Genomic DNA, 17,283 nt, shown 5'->3' with positions numbered 1-17,283 from the left:
ATATGGGAAAGATGTTGGTTTGTAATACCACACTGCAACTATCCATCTATGCAGAGAAAAACATGGGTATCAACCCAACATGTTTTCCTGTTTATTTCCCCTCACTATCATACAACCTCTTACACAAAGAGCTTTCAATTATAAACATAAGATTGCTTACAGTTAGGATTGGTCTGTACGATCACTATTTACTCACTACCACAATAGCATTTTCTGAAAGTTGATTAAAAAATAAAAAACACCTTTGCAATGTCTTGCTTTTTTCCTTCCCTGGTACTCTTTTTTAAAAAACAACAACGGAAAAGCTGTAACTGTGTTTAGCAAACAGTGACAAAGTTTTAAAGCAGGGGAGGATAACCTTTGGCCCTTCAGATATTGGTGAACAACAACTTGCATCACCTCCAGCCATGCTGGCTTGTACGGATGGGAGTTATAGTCCAACAACATCTAGAAAGCCACAGGTTCCCCACTCCTGCTATAAAGCAAGGATAACATGTGACACTGAACTCACAACCAAGTTTCACATCATGCACATCAAAGAAGAATTTGCATTGAAAGGCCCAGAGACAAACCTCTCCTTCAGTCTCATTGTGATGATAATGGCAAAAAAATTAGTTCTTGGTATGAGCTTTTGTGTGCATGCACACTTCTTCAGATACCAAGTGTGCATGCACACAAAAGCTCATACCAAGAACTAACTTAGTTGGTCTTTAAGGTGCTACTGGAAGGAAATTTTTTTTTTGTTTTGTTTTGACTATGGCAGACCAACACGGCTACCTATCTGTAACTGGCAAAAAAATTGTGGGTCAAATAGCAATGGCCTAGGACATACCTTGACATGATAATGGCCATCAAGCAGTATGTTTGCTGGTTTAAGATCCAGGTGAAGCAGAGGTGGGGACATGCAATGAAGGAAGTTCATGCCCACAGCTGTTTCATGGATGATTCGGAAGCGCAGGTCCCAGGGCAGCGGTTCTGCAGCCAGGAGCTTCTCCAGTGATCCTGTCTCCATGTACTCCATGACCAAGCCCACAGGCTCTTTACAGATGCCATAGACTGGAAGGATGTAGCGAAATTTTGCCATTTCCATCTTCTTAGCTTCTTCCAACAGTTCCATACGCTCCCTATGCAAAAAAGGGTAAAGTACAGGACTTTAGTTTATATTTATCAATAGCATTTCAACTGTTTATTAGCTTCAAATTTTGTATGGGAAATTCTTCCATTTTACTGATATTTAGTGCATACATTTTTATGTATCCATTAATGTATTCACAATCTTTGGCACAGCATTATGTCTGAGCTGGAGATCATGGTTTGTTGTTGTCCAAACAAATCATGATCTGAAGCCAAGGTTTGTTCTTGCTTACCAGTTGTGATCTATGGTGTGGTTAAGCCAAGGATTATGGTTTGTTCCTCCCACTGACTAGTGGGGTAGAGCAAAGGAGTGATTCTCCTGTTCACAGCACACTATTATGCATGGCTTACCATGATATGCAACTCAGCTGCTGTGTTTTACAGAGCTGAAATTTAACTTCTCTGGAATTTCTAAGTTGTGTACATTTTATCAAGTCAAAATCATTTGTAAATGGGTTTCATATGAAAGCTGCAGGATGGTCTTACAGTTACTAATCTCATTTAGGTAGTTACGGAGAACTAGAATATGCACATAATTTTGGCTCATAAATAATAATCCTTTTGTCCAGGCAGCACAAAAAGGTTAAATAGATAGGAGTATCATAAAACTTCTCTTATTACAACCTTTGTGAAGCACTTAAAATATTCATCATGGTATTGAATTTTATCTGCACTATGATGAAAAAGTTAGAACACAGATCTGAAGTGAACTCTCCTAGGCTTCTACTCCCTAGATTTTAAATTGGCATGTGATTAAGCACTGTGAGAGCAGGATGTCTCTTTGGTCTACTCTAGAAAGATTCTTCTTGGTCTCTCAAGTATCTAAGACTTATTATCCACATTTTCATTCTAACCTTTTCCAAGAAGCACAGGATGGCATACACGGAGGTTATTCTATTTTATTCTCACTGTAAACTATGGGGTAGGTTAGCAGAAGACAGTATGCATAACTTGTCCCAAAGTCATCTAGCAGTTTTCAAGGCTAAACAGAGTTACGCTGAGCAAACTCCCAGATTCAGATGCCTAGCTAACAGCCCCAAAACTTTAGACTAGCAATACAAAATTATTTAGAGACCTCATGACTGCAGAAGAAGGAGCAACAGGGGGGAAAACTCAAGCAAAGCTGTAATTTACAGTTTGTAAAGGACTGCAACAAAAAAATTGTGCTGTTTGCAGGCCCTGTTAGACACAAGTTCTTTCCAATGCCTGCTAGTGCTCCCATTTTAAGACATTTTATTCCATTGTTTAGGACCAAGCTTTCTACCAAGGGAGAGAGTAGAATTCAATGTAACACAAAGTACAGGATGTGTGTATGCAAGGAATGAGGTCCACTCACACAACAGGACTCTCTCCTCCCACCATGTGCCCCCAGACATGTTCTAGGGCTTTCCCCAACCCTCAAAAGCAGGGTTAAGTGGTGGGGCGTGCAGAGGGGGGAGGGAGGGAAGAGCTCAGTTGTATGAGATGTTGCTTCCCACCCAAACAGCAGCTAAATTGAATCCAGCCCAGGATTAAGAACACTATGATAAACAGAATCCAATCATGGTCTTTGTTGATGGGAAACACAATGAAGCTGATGTAATTTGAACATGGCTACACATAGCAAGATGAGAAGTCTGTTCAAGTCACTGCATTTACCTTACTTGAAAGCAACATAAAAATAGACTCATGTGTGACCTAAATACAAAAGCAAAAGTGTCCATAAGACTCCTAGTATTTTCAAGTTTTCTATATTATTTGCTAAATGCCCCCAAAGATGTCATGAGGCCAAGTCCTCCTAATTCATCAGGTGCCATTGTGTCAGCCAAAACGACTGTATGTGGCAGAAACAATCCAGTATTGTTCAAGAATTCAGTACATCAGACTTCAACAAATGAGTGCCCTCCAGCTGCTTTTGACTACAACTCCCATCAGCTGGAAGGCACCCAATTGGTGAAGACATCAATACATATAATAACAAGGGGAAAGGGCTAGTCCTACCTAAAATAGGGACAGAAGGGGATACTTATGCTGATGCCCTAGAAAAGAGTTTCATTTGAGAACGGTGAAAAATAAGTGAAATCAGTGCTAGGTAGCCAGTCAAATTAAATATACAGTCATTAACTAGCAAGTCCATATCTAGAAGTAAGAATCTGGTGCAGTAATGTTGCCTTTCAGGACCAATGAGTCACATCAAGAAGGTTCAAACTAGAGAGTTGTGTTGGAGTCTCCTTTGAGAGGAGACTTGGAGGCCCTTCATAAGTTCTCTTCCCCACCTCAATGCTACAGACTGGGTGTGGGAACAGATGGTGGGGTCTCTTTCCAGCATCCGGTGTGGCTGCTATTACTGCCCTGAGGCACCTATCTTTTAAGATAATTACTTTTGAAGAGAAACACCAGGGTGCTTTGACATGACAAGGAGGAAGGGAGTGTCAGTGAGTGAGCAGCGCAGCCAACTCTTGCCCCTAAGCGTACATAACTCACCAGCTAGCGTGGGATACAAACTGCAGAAGATCTCCGAATACTGAGGTGGAATCTGCGAAAGTGGGTGGGCGGCTGTAGACCAAACAGGCAAAATAAAAGCCACCACCAAGTCAAAGGCAAGTTTACACACAATGTTAAATGAAAGCTGGTTCCTGATTTTAGGGAGCCCCTTGGGAAAGAGGCTCTCAAGCCCCCACCCACAGTTCTCCTGCTACTTACTGTTGCCCACCTACTTGACACTCCCCCTCTGGGCCCAATCTGGACCACCTCTGAGAGACAGAAGGCATATGGACATTCCTGATCCTTGGTTCTCAAGCTGCTTCTTTACTTGCCATCTCCAAATGAGGGAGTAAGCAGGTAGCTACAGCAAAGGGGAATGGCAGCAGGGGCAGAAGATCCCATGGACTGACCCTGGGATTCAACTGTGAGCATGGAAAGGACATGTGGTGAATACTACACACTCATCTCCAGCCACTGACACTTTTTTGGCTGGGGAAAGCCCAGGAACTGAAGTTCTGAGTCCAGTGGTGGGGAAAGAAGCGGGAAGGAACTTGATAGAAACTAAGAAAGGTAAAGTTTAACAATAATTTCCATATAAAATGACATTTGCCTTGAGAACTGCATTGCTATAAATCTTGGAAGGGGAGGAACTTGAAAAGGGAGATTTTTGCTGTGGACAAGAAAAAACCAGTGCCCTCCAACTTCTGTATGAACAGAAGTTTGTTTCAGAAAGTTCTTCCCTGCTTTATGCCTTGTTTGCCAAGTAAACAGAAAGGGGAATGAACTAGCATTCTAAATTGGATAGTAACAGTAGCCCTATTCAAGAGTTCACCTGAATGTGTGTGGGCAAAAAAAGGGAGGGAGGCAATGCACCCAAGCCCCCTCCTGAAATATCCTCATTTTGGATTTTACTGCATTGAGAGGGAAGGGTCTGAAGGGCGGTCCTAAGCACATTAAGCTGAACTTGCTTAGAATCATCCTTGTGATCAGGAATCCTGCTTAATAGGGGCTCCCGGTCACAAAGAGGAATCTAAAGCGATTCACGAGAACACACTTCTGCTCCACTTTAGATGTTCCATGTCAATGCAGGAAAGTCTGAAAGAGGAACCAGCATGAACAGGGATCTTGGTGGCAGGACCTGTGTGTGTGCTTTTCCTCCATTCCAAATTTTATACCACACATATTCACACCGAGTGCATGAAGAGGGCTTCAGAATATTAGCTACCAAATATTCTCAATTTTTTCATCACACTGAGGACTACTAAACTGTCAGAGGACACCACATGTGCATAAATGAACAATGATGAAAGATACCTGCACTCACTTGGTTGACATTGCTCAAGTTCTAAGCACAGGGCACAGCTTGTCAAAAGCTTTTATTGGCAAGGTCTTGTTCCATTATCCCCAGCGATATGTATCTATTCTCCTTGATTAAGTATAATAAAGGACAATCATGTTCATCTCACTTTTGTACCTTTTCATCTCAGTCTTAACACAATGGAGGTATCTAACGAAGTGATAAGAGTAGACACGCTAAAAATCAATGGGCTTAAAATTCCGAAATATATCTAATCCTAACCTATCACCCAAAATGGATGCGGGTGGCGCTGTGGGTTAAACCACAGAGCCTAGGGCTTGCCGATCAGAAGGTCGGCGGTTCGAATCCCCACGACGGGGTGAGCTCCCGTTGCTCGGTCCCTGCTCCTGCCAACCTAGCAGTTCAAAAGCACATCAAAGTGCAAGTAGATAAATAGGTACCACTCCGGTGGGAAGGTAAATGGCGTTTCCGTGCACTGCTCTGGTTCACCAGAAGCGGTTTAGTCATGCTGGCCAAAGGACCCGGAAGCTGTACGCCGGCTTCCTTGGCCAATAAAGCGAGATGAGCACCGTAACCCCAGAGTCGTCCACGACTGGACCTAATGGTCAGGGGTCCCTTTACCTTTAACCTATCACCCAAGAAGATAATGTTTAGAGTATCACAGACATCTAGCTCTCTTCAGATGCCCTCATAATGTCCCACCACCACCTCTGCACATTCAGCAAAACATCTGGAAGTGACCTTTGCACTCGTCCAGCTATATATGCAAGATACTGAGCACATGGAAGATCCATGTGCATATAGCTGTCAATGTGCTGAAACCTTTTTCAGATGTACCACTGAATCTGAGGTCAGCATGCACAATCCCACTCTCTGCACATTGAGTGAAGGTGGTTTTGAAAATGTGAAATGGCTTCTTTCCAATTCCATAATTCTAATTTCCCCTTAGTCTTTCAGACTAACATTAAGCAGTTAACAGAGCAGCAGATGCAGCTAAAAGTATTTCTCCTGAATTAACACTTTTCTCACTATCCAGAATGCTGAATGACTAGCAAATTCCACGAGGGCAAATATTCACGGAATGTTATTTATTTTCCAAATGTAAAACTCTTACCATTGAAAAAGAAATAAGTCTTCCATATGGATCTAATTTTCTAATGCATACATAGCTGTAAACAGTCACACTCCAAATCAGCCTGCGCATACTTTGTATGGGGGATAGATAATATTTTTTTCACTTGATTTCCCCCAATCAGCAGCAAGACTACAGCTGTGTACACACTTCAGCTTTAAAGCATGTTCAAAACACATTCTCTCCCTCAAAGAATTCTGGGCATTGTAGATTGTTAAGGGTTGTTGGGAACTAACTCTGTGAGGGGTAAACTAGCCCAGAATTATTTGTGGGAAAGGATGTATTTTGAATGTGCTTTAAAGGTTCAGTACATGCACAGCCTACCTGTTGGACAAAATACATGGCAGCAGATCAGGTGATCCATCAAATATGTGTAATAATCAATCAGAAGAGCTTTTAAAGGAACCCCTAAGGTACGCCACTCACTTCTTCTGCATCCCTCCCGTTTCCTCTTAGAAAGTTTTATTGTTCCCTTTGCATTGTTCAAATATGTATCTCCTTTATTATAACACCCAAAGGATTGTACTCTAAAAATTGCAATTATAAAAACTTGCTAGGCAAGAAACACTGCTTTAAAAGTACATGTTTCTAGCATGTACTTCCTGAGAGAAGCCAGTTAAATGCTTCATTATTACTCCAAAGAGAGGAGATAATGATCCCACAGTAGTCAGTAAAATATATACTGCATATATATATGCAAATGATCAGGACATTAAAATACTCAACCTGGAGATCTCTATCAATAATAATTATTCCACTTATTTAATTTTCCAGCAAAAAAAGATTAACTTTCTCTATATACCTGTGCACATTCCAATACAGGACCCAAGCCCAACCTGCAAGAATATGTTATCTGCATTTGGGACAAGCAACTCTGCTTGTCTCCTAGCAATTGTTGCTAGTTTTGAGGGGTTTTTACACAACTCCTGTGCATATCCTGAAGTACTGAGAGGCACAAGTTCTAAAGTACTAAAAACTGCCCAAAGGCTTCCCTAATTTCATTGTTTTAAAAACGCATTTTGAACAGGAGGAGACAATATGCTTTTCTCTATTAGGCATAACTGAATGAAAAGTGTCTGTCGTTCAGATGTATTCCCTTATTTGCCTCTCAAGTAAAATACTTTGGTGTTTGTTCCTCTTCGTGTCTCATTCACTTTTAGGCACATGAAGCACATTTCAGTTTCCTGCTTATAATACTTTTTTCTGTTTGCATTATCTTTCTAACATTAGTGTGTCTCTTTGGAGAAGAGAACTGTGGCATAAAGATAACTCTCCACCTCTTCTTCAAGTGGGCTCCAAGGTGAGCTCCTCTTGGCTTTGCAACTGCAATGCCAGATATGAGTACTGATTCAGCCTTCAGTCTTATCCTACCAAGGTGTACAACCGTGATTATGGATATTCCTCTACTTAAGGATAGCATTTCAATAAAAAATACTTGTGTATTGGTTCAGTATCAGTTCCAGCAGCAAGGCCGTAGGTGACAAGGCACAATCTTATAAGATCTGGATATTTATATGAAAATCTATTTGGATCTGTTTCTTCAAGTTACAGAAGATGGCTTGCAACAAATAGTGATACAACCTGGTTTCCTTTTTAATTCAAAAGAAGAAAAACAAAGTACCCCATTCAATATTTGAGACTCAGTCATCACAGCAAATGGAAAGTGAAAGACTTTATTTACATACTGCATGACCATCATAGTGACATCTAAGTCATGATTAAGCATAAAAGCAAAAATAGATTTGAGTTTGTGGATTGTACTCTGCCGTGACTATGACTCAAAAGGCAATTGGATCAAAGGGGAAAGGGAGAAAAATACTACCATATATACATACATACATGGGATGAGGAGCTGGGCAGCCATCAGATATTGTGGGACAGCAGCTCCCATCATCCCTGACGCCTGGCCATGCTGGCTGGGGCTGATGGGAGTTGGGGAGTCCACAATATCTGCAGGGCCACAGGCTTCCTATACCTGACAGCAAGGGGATTGGTAAAAGGGCTCCAGAGAAGCAATCTTACCAAAGACAGAGAATAGAGATTGACTTATTGAACAAAGAAGCACAAGGAGAAATGGAAATAATGAGAAATTTTAAAAAATAACATCTCTGCCAACTTGCATTTAACTGAGGCATTTTGCCACATAATGAAAAGGTGTCAATCTATTTACTGCCATTAAAAAAGAAAACCCACCGTAAAAGCTAAAAGCTTTTAGGGCTTAATTTTGCTTTTACTTTTCTTTTTTCTTTTTACAAGGAGCCAAGTGGCTTCCTGTTACATTGTGAAGGCTTGCAGGGCTAAATGCTTTGCAGCTGATTGACCATCATCATCAGTCTGTTCCCAAAGAAGAGCTGTTTCCAAAGATCCCCAGCTCCTAACCAAATTTGCAACAAGCCACATTCCTGATACTAACCAAGTTAAATTTTACAACATGATGTCAAGGGGAAATCCTTGATAAATCTTAGCACTCCCTTTCCCAATGCTGCTGCTGCTGCTATTTTACCACCCTCCCCAGTGCAGTGCTCTGAGTGGACCTAGCTGGTGTGACATAATAACGCACAGCAGCTGGTGGAAAGGAGTAGGCAGCAACTTTGCTGTGCAGTGTCCAATTCTCAAAGGTCCCATGCAGAACTGTAATTGCCTAGATATTATCTAGCTTTAAAAAGCAATAAAGTTGTGCCTTAGTTGCCCATGGCAACCTGGCTCATGTGATATAAAAAAACACAGCACACAGATGTTTATATGCTGAGATCTTATTGTCTTGGACTCTGTGGATGGGAGTCATCCTCTAATGTTAAGAATTCTGAGGAATCTATTTTTAAGAGGGGAAATTCCTTATTTAAAAATAATTGCACCCAGGGAGAATTAAAATCGAAACCCTTATTTCAAGCATAATAGCTTTAGCTTTCTTTCTGACCCCCCCCCCAAACAGACTGCACCAAAAGTAGTCTTGTTCCCAGTTCCAGCCTACAACTCTCACAGCCTAAATAGTTTGGGGATGGCAACAATATTCCAAAAGTGACCTTGGTGAGAAAGTCATGGTAAATTTCAGCATAGGCCAAACACAAATACAGAGATACTTCTGAACACTTAGGAAGTTAGAACGGCAGCCACAACATGCACATACTGTGATCTTACCCACTACTGGGCTACATCTCCTCCCTCCAAGGAAGCTCACTTGGTTGGTCACCATGAGAACATGATGGTGGACTAGATGAGGCTTTGGTCTGATCTTGTTTTGTTCTGAACTAGCAAGCTGCCTTCTGGGCTCAAAGAGGATTTCAGATACAGCTCCGCTCTACACCCTGTCCGCCTCAACACTCATCTGTCTGAGATGCCATTCATCATTAGTCATGCTGTGTGGCGTTTACTGTATGAAAAACTCTCTCTACTAGAGAGAATCAATCTCTAGTTCATAACAAACACACACAAACAAGAGTCAACAATTATGTCTCTCTCCTCCATTCTTAGACAGTGACCTTCGGAGAGATGAAAAGAAGACCCACACAAAGAAAGGATGAGAACCTGTAGACACTTGGCGCACAAACATCATCCATGGAATCAAATCACATTAAGTGGAACCCCCAGTTGTAAATCTATGACAATTTGCACAAAGAAAAGAAAAGAAAAGAACAGTATCCAAAGACTCACTTAGAGAAGAATTATCAACCATACAAATTAATCTAGTTGCAACATGGTTATACCTCAATACAAAGGGTTTGATACCATGACACAGATAGGCCATCAGGAAACTATCCCTCCATTATAACCCAGCCTTTCTCCGCTCCCCTCCCCAGGCATAGGCCTTTGTGTTTTTCTAATATCACAATGGGCCTAAAGAGAAGATCCTGCTTGCATGCCATTTCATTTGTTTGCACTTCAAAAGAAAGCACCCAAAGCACTTCCTGCTTTGGTGCCTCCTGCCTACTTTGACCTCTGGAGCTGCAACGGGCAAAGCTTAGCAGCACAAGCCAACACATGCCCTGATTGAGGTAGGGCCTATAATGTGCTGGGAACTGCTCCCAGCCAAGAGTGCATGACGTTTAACTCGGTGAGCATGAAGTTCTTACCAGTAGCCTGCCCAAAGTGGTTAAACCCCATCATTACTATCATCAACACTACAGTAGGCCCACCCAGTACACTGTAGGCAAGAAGCACCGCAGACACCCGGTTGGAGGTGTCCTTCGCTTCTTTCTGCTTGAAGTATGGCAAAGGTCATTAGTTATACACAACAGGTTTAGCAACTATATTTAGTCACCATTATTGCATACAGTTATGAAGAAGCAAGGTGATTGTGCCAGAGCCATCCAAGACCCCACTTCAAAGTAGCCTTTAACAAGCAGCTCTTGAGGCAGTAAGGTAACCAGATTCTAATTCTTTTTGCAAAGTATTGCAGTCCTGCCCAGCTAGGCAGGGGGGTGGGGAAGAATCCTCTAATCCTTCACTTACCTAGATAAAGTTTTTAGCATCATGGTTTATTCATTACTGAATCACACACTGTTCTTTCCAAATCTGAGATCAGCTTACTTCCTACAGCGAGGCATTTTTTAGAAACAAAAATATTCATTGTCCCTCTAAGCTGTACGGGCAAACGGGTACTGGCACTATTGCAACAGGAGTCATGATTCAAAAGGACAAGTTAGCCAGAACTTTCCTTCACATTACTGTCTAACACTTTTTTTTTTACATAATGAGAGAACATAATGTGCTTTTTCACTATAGACTGGAAGGGGAAACCTTCTTAGCTTGAGGGCCACAGTCCTTTCTGATGAATTTTCCAGGGGCCACGTGCCAGTACTTGGTGTGGCTGGGGCAGAAGTGGCCAAGCTAAAGGATGTGGCACTCACCTTTGTATAGTAGGCTACATTCCAGCCTGCCAGCAGTATATATACACATACACACACCATCACAATTTCGTCATCCAGGCAAGCAAGAAACATTATCACAGTTCAAGAACATATTCCTTGAACAGACAGAAGCACACAAGAAGGGTGCAGAGCAAGGTCAATGAAGGGTTGATCCTAACAAGAGGGTTTGGCCTAGGGCTTGACATTTGGTCCCTCGGCCAGAGGTTCCCAACATGGACCATCTCCAAACAACTAGGAACAGGACTCTCAAATCCTTCAGCTAGCAATCTTCACCACTGGAATACAAACACAAACACAGACACACACACAGAGGAATTTAAGGGCCAGATGATTTGCTCCACAGAGAAGAACACTGCAAGTCCAGAAATATATACAGAAATATTAAGAAGAGATTCAGGAAGAGGAAAAAATTAAAAATAATGGTGGAGAGCTACAGCCTATTTGAGAGCACGCACATTTCTTGCGTCACAAAAAGGTGCCCATTTTATATATCTCTATGCCCACTTAGGGCTTGCACTTTTCCCAGAGATATTTCAGGAATGGTATTTTTAAACATTTTCGCCTCCATCGAAATAGAAGCAGCCGAACTAAGTCTTCAACAAAACTAACACTGGTAGAACACTCCTGTTGTTACCTCCCACTAGAAGTCCATCATAGAGTTGGAAGGGTCCACAAGGGTCATCTAGTCCAACCCCCTGCAATGCATGAATTTCAACTAAAGCATCCATGACAGATGGCCACCCAACCTCTGCTTAAAAACCTCCAAAGAATGCGAGTCCATCATCTACTGAGGGAGACTATTCCACTCATACAACCCCCATTATTAACAGACGCTTATTACATATGCCAGTGAATAGCACAGCTCTTCAATGGCTAGAAAGTGCTCACGCTTATGGGTCGGATTCCATGAGATGATTTTTGCTTACAGACATTTCTACTTTTAAAATAGTGACCTTTTGCAGTAGTCTCATGGAAGAGTTGTTGGAATCTACTCGATTCCAAGTAGAGATGAATGAGTTGACAAACGGCTTTGTATTCCAGATCGCCAGTTGGGGCACAGAAGGATCAGGAAAGTTTCCCTGTTCTCTACGTACGCACAGCTCTCAAATTATTTTTTGTCCTGGCCTTCCTTTTCCTGTGAACTTGTATACCCAGTGTGAGTGACTTACACAGCAGTGTTCAAACTTTCCACATTCATCTACCTGCTGTGGGCCTCTTGCGAAACAGCAGAGAATCAGGGATGTGCTTTCAGGAACACTCCAAGGATAAGCCGGGCAGCAGCAAGATCTGTTATGTACAACCTGGCAACACACTGCAATGAATTATCAATAATAGTGGGCAACTGGATTTTGGGCAATTTGTCTGATGGATACTCTCAAGGAACCCCATGATTCTGTGGAGCTACTTGTCTTAGGCCAGGATATGGTTTCTGCCAACAGAGATCATTGCACTTGAGATCAAATAGTTTTTTTCTCTAAATCAGGATGGGAGAATGTGCCCTTCCCTAAAATAAAGGGCTTGGCATTTGAAGCTATGGTCTTTCAACTTGTTGCACGCTATGGTATGAGTTCTACAGCTTGACCTGTGGGAACAGGTGAGTAGATGGGCAGGCAGAGAACTGGGCTAGATCGCCCCAGTGGTTCCTTTTTCAATACTTTGCTGTTAGCAGTGTTGTGTCAGAATCAATATTTTTAACATATGAAAAGCATTTAAATGTACAGTGGCTAGGTCTTATACCAAAAGTGCTTTTCCCTGACCTCCAGTAGTAGTGGGTCAAATACTTTAGTCTAGGTATTGCTCAAAAATCATGACTGAATAGTGAGTACCAAGTGCGTGGAACATTTTGCAATAAGCACTGACAACTTAGCAATCAAATTCCATTGTAGCAGTTTAAAGTGATGTCTGAGTGATGTAGCTAAATTGACATATTCACATATATAAGCCCGAAGTTTTCAAAAGCGGTGAGAGATTTTTGAAACCAGCGTTTGCAGACAAGTTGGTCCTGCAATACAATTTCAATGCTGTATGCACTCTAGAGTGTTTACTATTTCTCTCTGATGTTTGTTTTTCCATGAACTACACAAGCTCTGAAAATTAGGATAAATATAAAAATATGACTACTGTATAACACATTTAGGGCACTCTATACACATCACTCTGATCATTCATCCACCTGTGAGATGTTGCAAACTGCAGGGAACCTGCAGTGTGATTTAGAGTTCATGTGGAGCGAAAGCAATATATACATCCATCAACTATACATCAAATGAGGGATGACTTTTACAGGTTTGTTAAAGCTTTGTTCAGCAGACTTTAGTACTGCAAATAAATGTGAAGATAGCGATCGGTTTCATATTTTTGATGCCTACAAAGTTGCCCCAAGAGAATGAGCTATGCTTGGGGGTAGAATCCCAAAATTAAAAAGAAAACTTCACAGGTTCTCAGATCAGAAGCCAAATATTTGTGATCTGTTGCTAAAAACAGCTCAGGGTATTACACTGAAGCCTTATACCAGGTCAGATTATTTGTCCACCTGGCTCTAACTATCATCAGGTCTCCAGGGTTCTTCCCACATCTTCCCATCACCTTGCTACCTGATCCTAAGGTGCCAGGGCCTGAAACAACCTGGGACCTTCTCTATGCAAAACAAGTGTGCTGTCCCACAGAACTATGGTTACCACTGAGGAAGTCCACCAAGCACAGTGAAAACTTGCTTCTGAGGAGATATGAATAAAACTATACTTTTAATTTCCAGAATTGACAATTTCTAAATGGCAGCTCAGGACTTTTGCTGGTGATTTCTGGGATAAAACGATGCAACACAAGGCTATCTGGCAGCCCAACATTACATGGAAGCAAAACAAACCCCAATAGGATTTGCTTTCAAAGACATTTAGGACCAAAGCATGCTGCATTTTGCAACCTCATGCGTGAAGCAGCAAGTGACCCCTTCAGCAAGAAATTTAGGCTGGATTAAGACTTAATTTGCAAATGGGTTGTTTAGATCTTGCAAGCAGTCAACTGGCAACAAGATTTTTGTTTAATCCTTTGGGAAGAAGGGTGAGAAATACATTTAATAAATAAATATCCAATTTCCCCCAGAAATGGTAAATCTCTCTATTTTTTAAAAAGGCAATTTTTCTGCCAACAATGTCATGTGGTCCATGCAAAAAACTTGCACGCATGAGCACTGACCTTGCAACACCGTAAGTTAGTTCCACTGAAATTAATGGGAAGTTACTAGTCACCATGAGTAACTTTCACACTCATTTCTGTGGGGTCCAAGTGCAACAAAACTTTTTAGTCTGGGTCCAACCAGTTGTTGCTAACCTTTCCTTCAAGATCAGCCTTTCCCAAGCCCACCAACACAATGCCAAGCCAAACCAAGGCCCAGAAAACCTCTCCCTTCTCCTCCACCGCTTCCGTTGCACGCCACCCTCCTTGCAGAACAGCCAGTCCCTTCCACCGAACTCCGAAGCACACCTTTGCAGGCAGCGACAAGCCGATCGCTCCCAGCGTCCCGTACTGTTGCCAACGCGTTTTGCTTATAAATGCAGCCTCCCTTTCATTAAGCGAGTGCATTACAAAGGGGCCATTACCGCAAATCTGCAGGCAAATTGGCCTCGCGGTGCAAAAGCGCCCTTTGTAAGCAAACGTATTGCATGCGCGGCGGCGTATAATGAAAATAATCGTTTCACAAGCGAGGAGCAAACAACCGGAGGCAGCGAGCGAACCGGAGCTGCAGATGTTGGGACGGGACAGGACCGTGGGAAGCGGACGGTGCCCCTTTCAAAGTGTTTCTGCTTCGCTTTCATGGAGCCGAAGTGTTTCGCCAAAAGGCCCTTTAAGTGGAACGATGGCGTGGCAGCCTGCCAAATCGCCCTCCGAGTAGAAACACAGACTTCAATGGGTCTACTCGGAGTAGGTCTTAGTTGGAAAGCACACATGGGATTTTTAATGCACACCAGTCTTTTCCTATCCCTTTCCTTCCTCCAGGCGGCTCAGCAAACTGAAATTAATTCTGCACCTTTCCTAGGCTGTTCGAAGCAAACCAGCCGAAGGAGGGAAATAAAACGGGTTTGGTTTTTTTCGTCCTAGCTTCCTCTCCATGCCATCCGAGCAGCACAAGAGATAGGCTTTGTAACTACCAGACTTCCTTAAGAAGTCGATGACACAATCAGGACAAATTCCTTGCATAAGGCGAAGCCTCGCGTAGGAAAGCAGCGCCGTCTTTGAAACTGCAAATTACGAGCACATTCTTACGCGCGCGCACCGCGCTGCCCCGGACCCCGAACTGTGCAACAGGAAACGAAAACGCGAACATCTCAACCAAAGCGGATTTTCAAAACAAAACACCACTGTATATTAAGTTCTCAAACCCAGCAGCAGACCTGTCTAAAACGTGCTTTTGACCAAACGGGGAATCCCTTCCTAGCTAGCAGCAGCCCAGAACTGCAGCTGGGCTCAGCGTGGGAAGTTACCAAGGGGCGGGTGCAAGCAGGTTTGCCGTCTGCGACTCGCAGCGCCACCCTGAGCGTGCCTCCTCCGAAGTAAGCCCAGCAGATCGGGCTCTCTCGGTCTCTGGTGGCTCGACACCTGCACGACTCCGCGCGGCAGTCTCGAGGGCAACGGGACCGTCCACCTCTGGAAACCAAGGGAGCCGCTCCAAAGGTCACAACGCAGCCCGGGCAGCCCTTCGAAGGCTTCGCCAAGGCGCCCGTCGCGCGTATTCTGGACTGCACTTGCAAAACAACGCCAAAATATAAAATCGCGCCACTGCTAGTTGGCAAGACACCCCCACCCACGAGCAGCCTGAACCCAGCTCAGGGGTTCAGGCTGCTCCGCTGCCAAGAGAGCCTCGGTCGGGGAAGTCCAACCGGGCGCCCGGCGCTGCCTCCTCCTCCCCGACGCCCAGCCCGGCGCTCCGACGGGCCCTTACTTCTCATCCACATGCAGGCTGGGCGAGCACTTGATGGCGAGCCAGGTCTTCCAGTGGACGTGGCGGACTTTGTAAACCTGCCCGAAGCCTCCCGAGCCGATCTTCTCCCAGCTGCCGAACTCGCTGGCGTCGAAGGTTTTCAGCAGCCCCATGGGCCACGCCGAGCGGCTCTCCTTCTCCATGCGGCCCCCGGATTCTTCCCCCAGTGTGACAGCCTGACGACTCGCCCCCCCGCGCGCGAGACACACCTGAACTGCACGGCCTCCCTTCGCGGACTGAGCGCCCTCCCATCTGGCGGCGCCGTCTCCTTTCCCCAGGTGACTCAAGGTGTGCTCATTCGCCAGGCCCTGACGTCACTTCCGGCCTTCGGCAAACTGCGAGGCGAAAACGCGGGGGCGGCAGCAGCAGCAGCAGCAGCAGAGCAGCCTGGGCGGCTGCAAGAATTGCGCGCTGGGGGTGGAAGGCAGCTTCCCCGCGGGAAGGAGAGACGGCTCCGCACCGCCTCTGGAGACATTTGCACGGCTCCCGCTCTTTAGATGGAAAACGAGAGTGTGGGAAGGGGTGTAGCGCCCAGGTTCAGACTGCTTCGCCTCCAGAAAAGGCTAAGAATGGCCCCACCCAGGAGTGCCAACTTAAATAAAATATTGGGGGGGGGGGGCAGGTAAGATCACAAGACACAGCACGCGCACATCATTTGAATGGCAATGCTCATCAGCTTTTTTTGGGGGGGAGCCCAGCCCTCACGAATATTTTAGGGGGCTGGCCGAAGGGACCTCAGGAGTTGGCTGCTCTGGCCCCACCTGATAGTCCCTCAAGACCGGCGAATTACTGGCAGATCTGTACTGGACCATCCGCACATCATTCCGATTTATTAGTGGTTCTGCAATGCGTCCCTAATGTTGGTGTGTTATTGGTGCGCTGTACCAAAACAAAAGTGGAGCCGCCGCTGTCACCACCCGGAGCATTCGGAGTACCAAAGGTTACTTGGCAGCTACCAGGCACGCACCTATTGCAAAGGAAGTTTGTTTATTTAATGTCCTAGCTTTCTCCCAGCACAGTACCCCAGGTCACAACATGCATTAACAACAGGTGCAGGTTAAAAACACACCAATCAGTTGTATTTTTAAAGAAACAAGTAAATTGCTATATTAAAAACAGCACTGAATCCATGCAATTTAAAACCACTTAAAAGCACAAGAAAATGTACAACAACACCCACTATTAAAAGACCCTGCTGCAAAACACCCCCCCCCTTTGCCTGCTGGCAACAGGAAAGCAGAGAGGGAGTCTAGCCTCCTGCAGAGGGGAGCTCCACAGTCTGGGAGCAGCTACCTAGAAAGCCCTCTCTTGTGTCTTTACCAAATGTGTCTGCGAGGGTGGTAAAACTGCTGCTATTTAAAAAAATGTTTTTACTCTGTGTCCCCCGCCC

General features: G+C 44.1%; 1 protein-coding gene across 2 annotated transcripts in view; it reads right to left on the bottom strand.

Moving 5' to 3' along the window:
- RIPK4 (receptor interacting serine/threonine kinase 4) overlaps positions 1-16,520 on the bottom strand; it is a 28,453-nt gene extending 11,933 nt beyond the window's left edge. The window contains exons 1-2 of one of the 2 annotated variants that reach the window (XM_083608751.1): positions 15,855-16,520; positions 833-1,124 (exon numbers count right to left, since the gene is read on the bottom strand). In XM_083608751.1, coding sequence (XP_083464877.1) covers positions 833-1,124; positions 15,855-16,036 — 474 coding nt within the window. In that variant the 5' untranslated portion in view covers positions 16,037-16,520. The remainder of the gene's footprint in view (positions 1-832; positions 1,125-15,854) is intronic. The other variant, XM_083608752.1, reaches the window with a different exon arrangement.
- Positions 16,521-17,283: the final 763 nt, after the last annotated feature.

The sequence above is a fragment of the Podarcis filfolensis genome, assembly GCF_964270895.1.
Source record: "Podarcis filfolensis genome assembly, chromosome: 4".
In the NCBI taxonomy this organism is placed as follows: domain Eukaryota; kingdom Metazoa; phylum Chordata; class Lepidosauria; order Squamata; family Lacertidae; genus Podarcis; species Podarcis filfolensis.
This window is presented reverse-complemented; position numbering and strand designations above follow the sequence as displayed.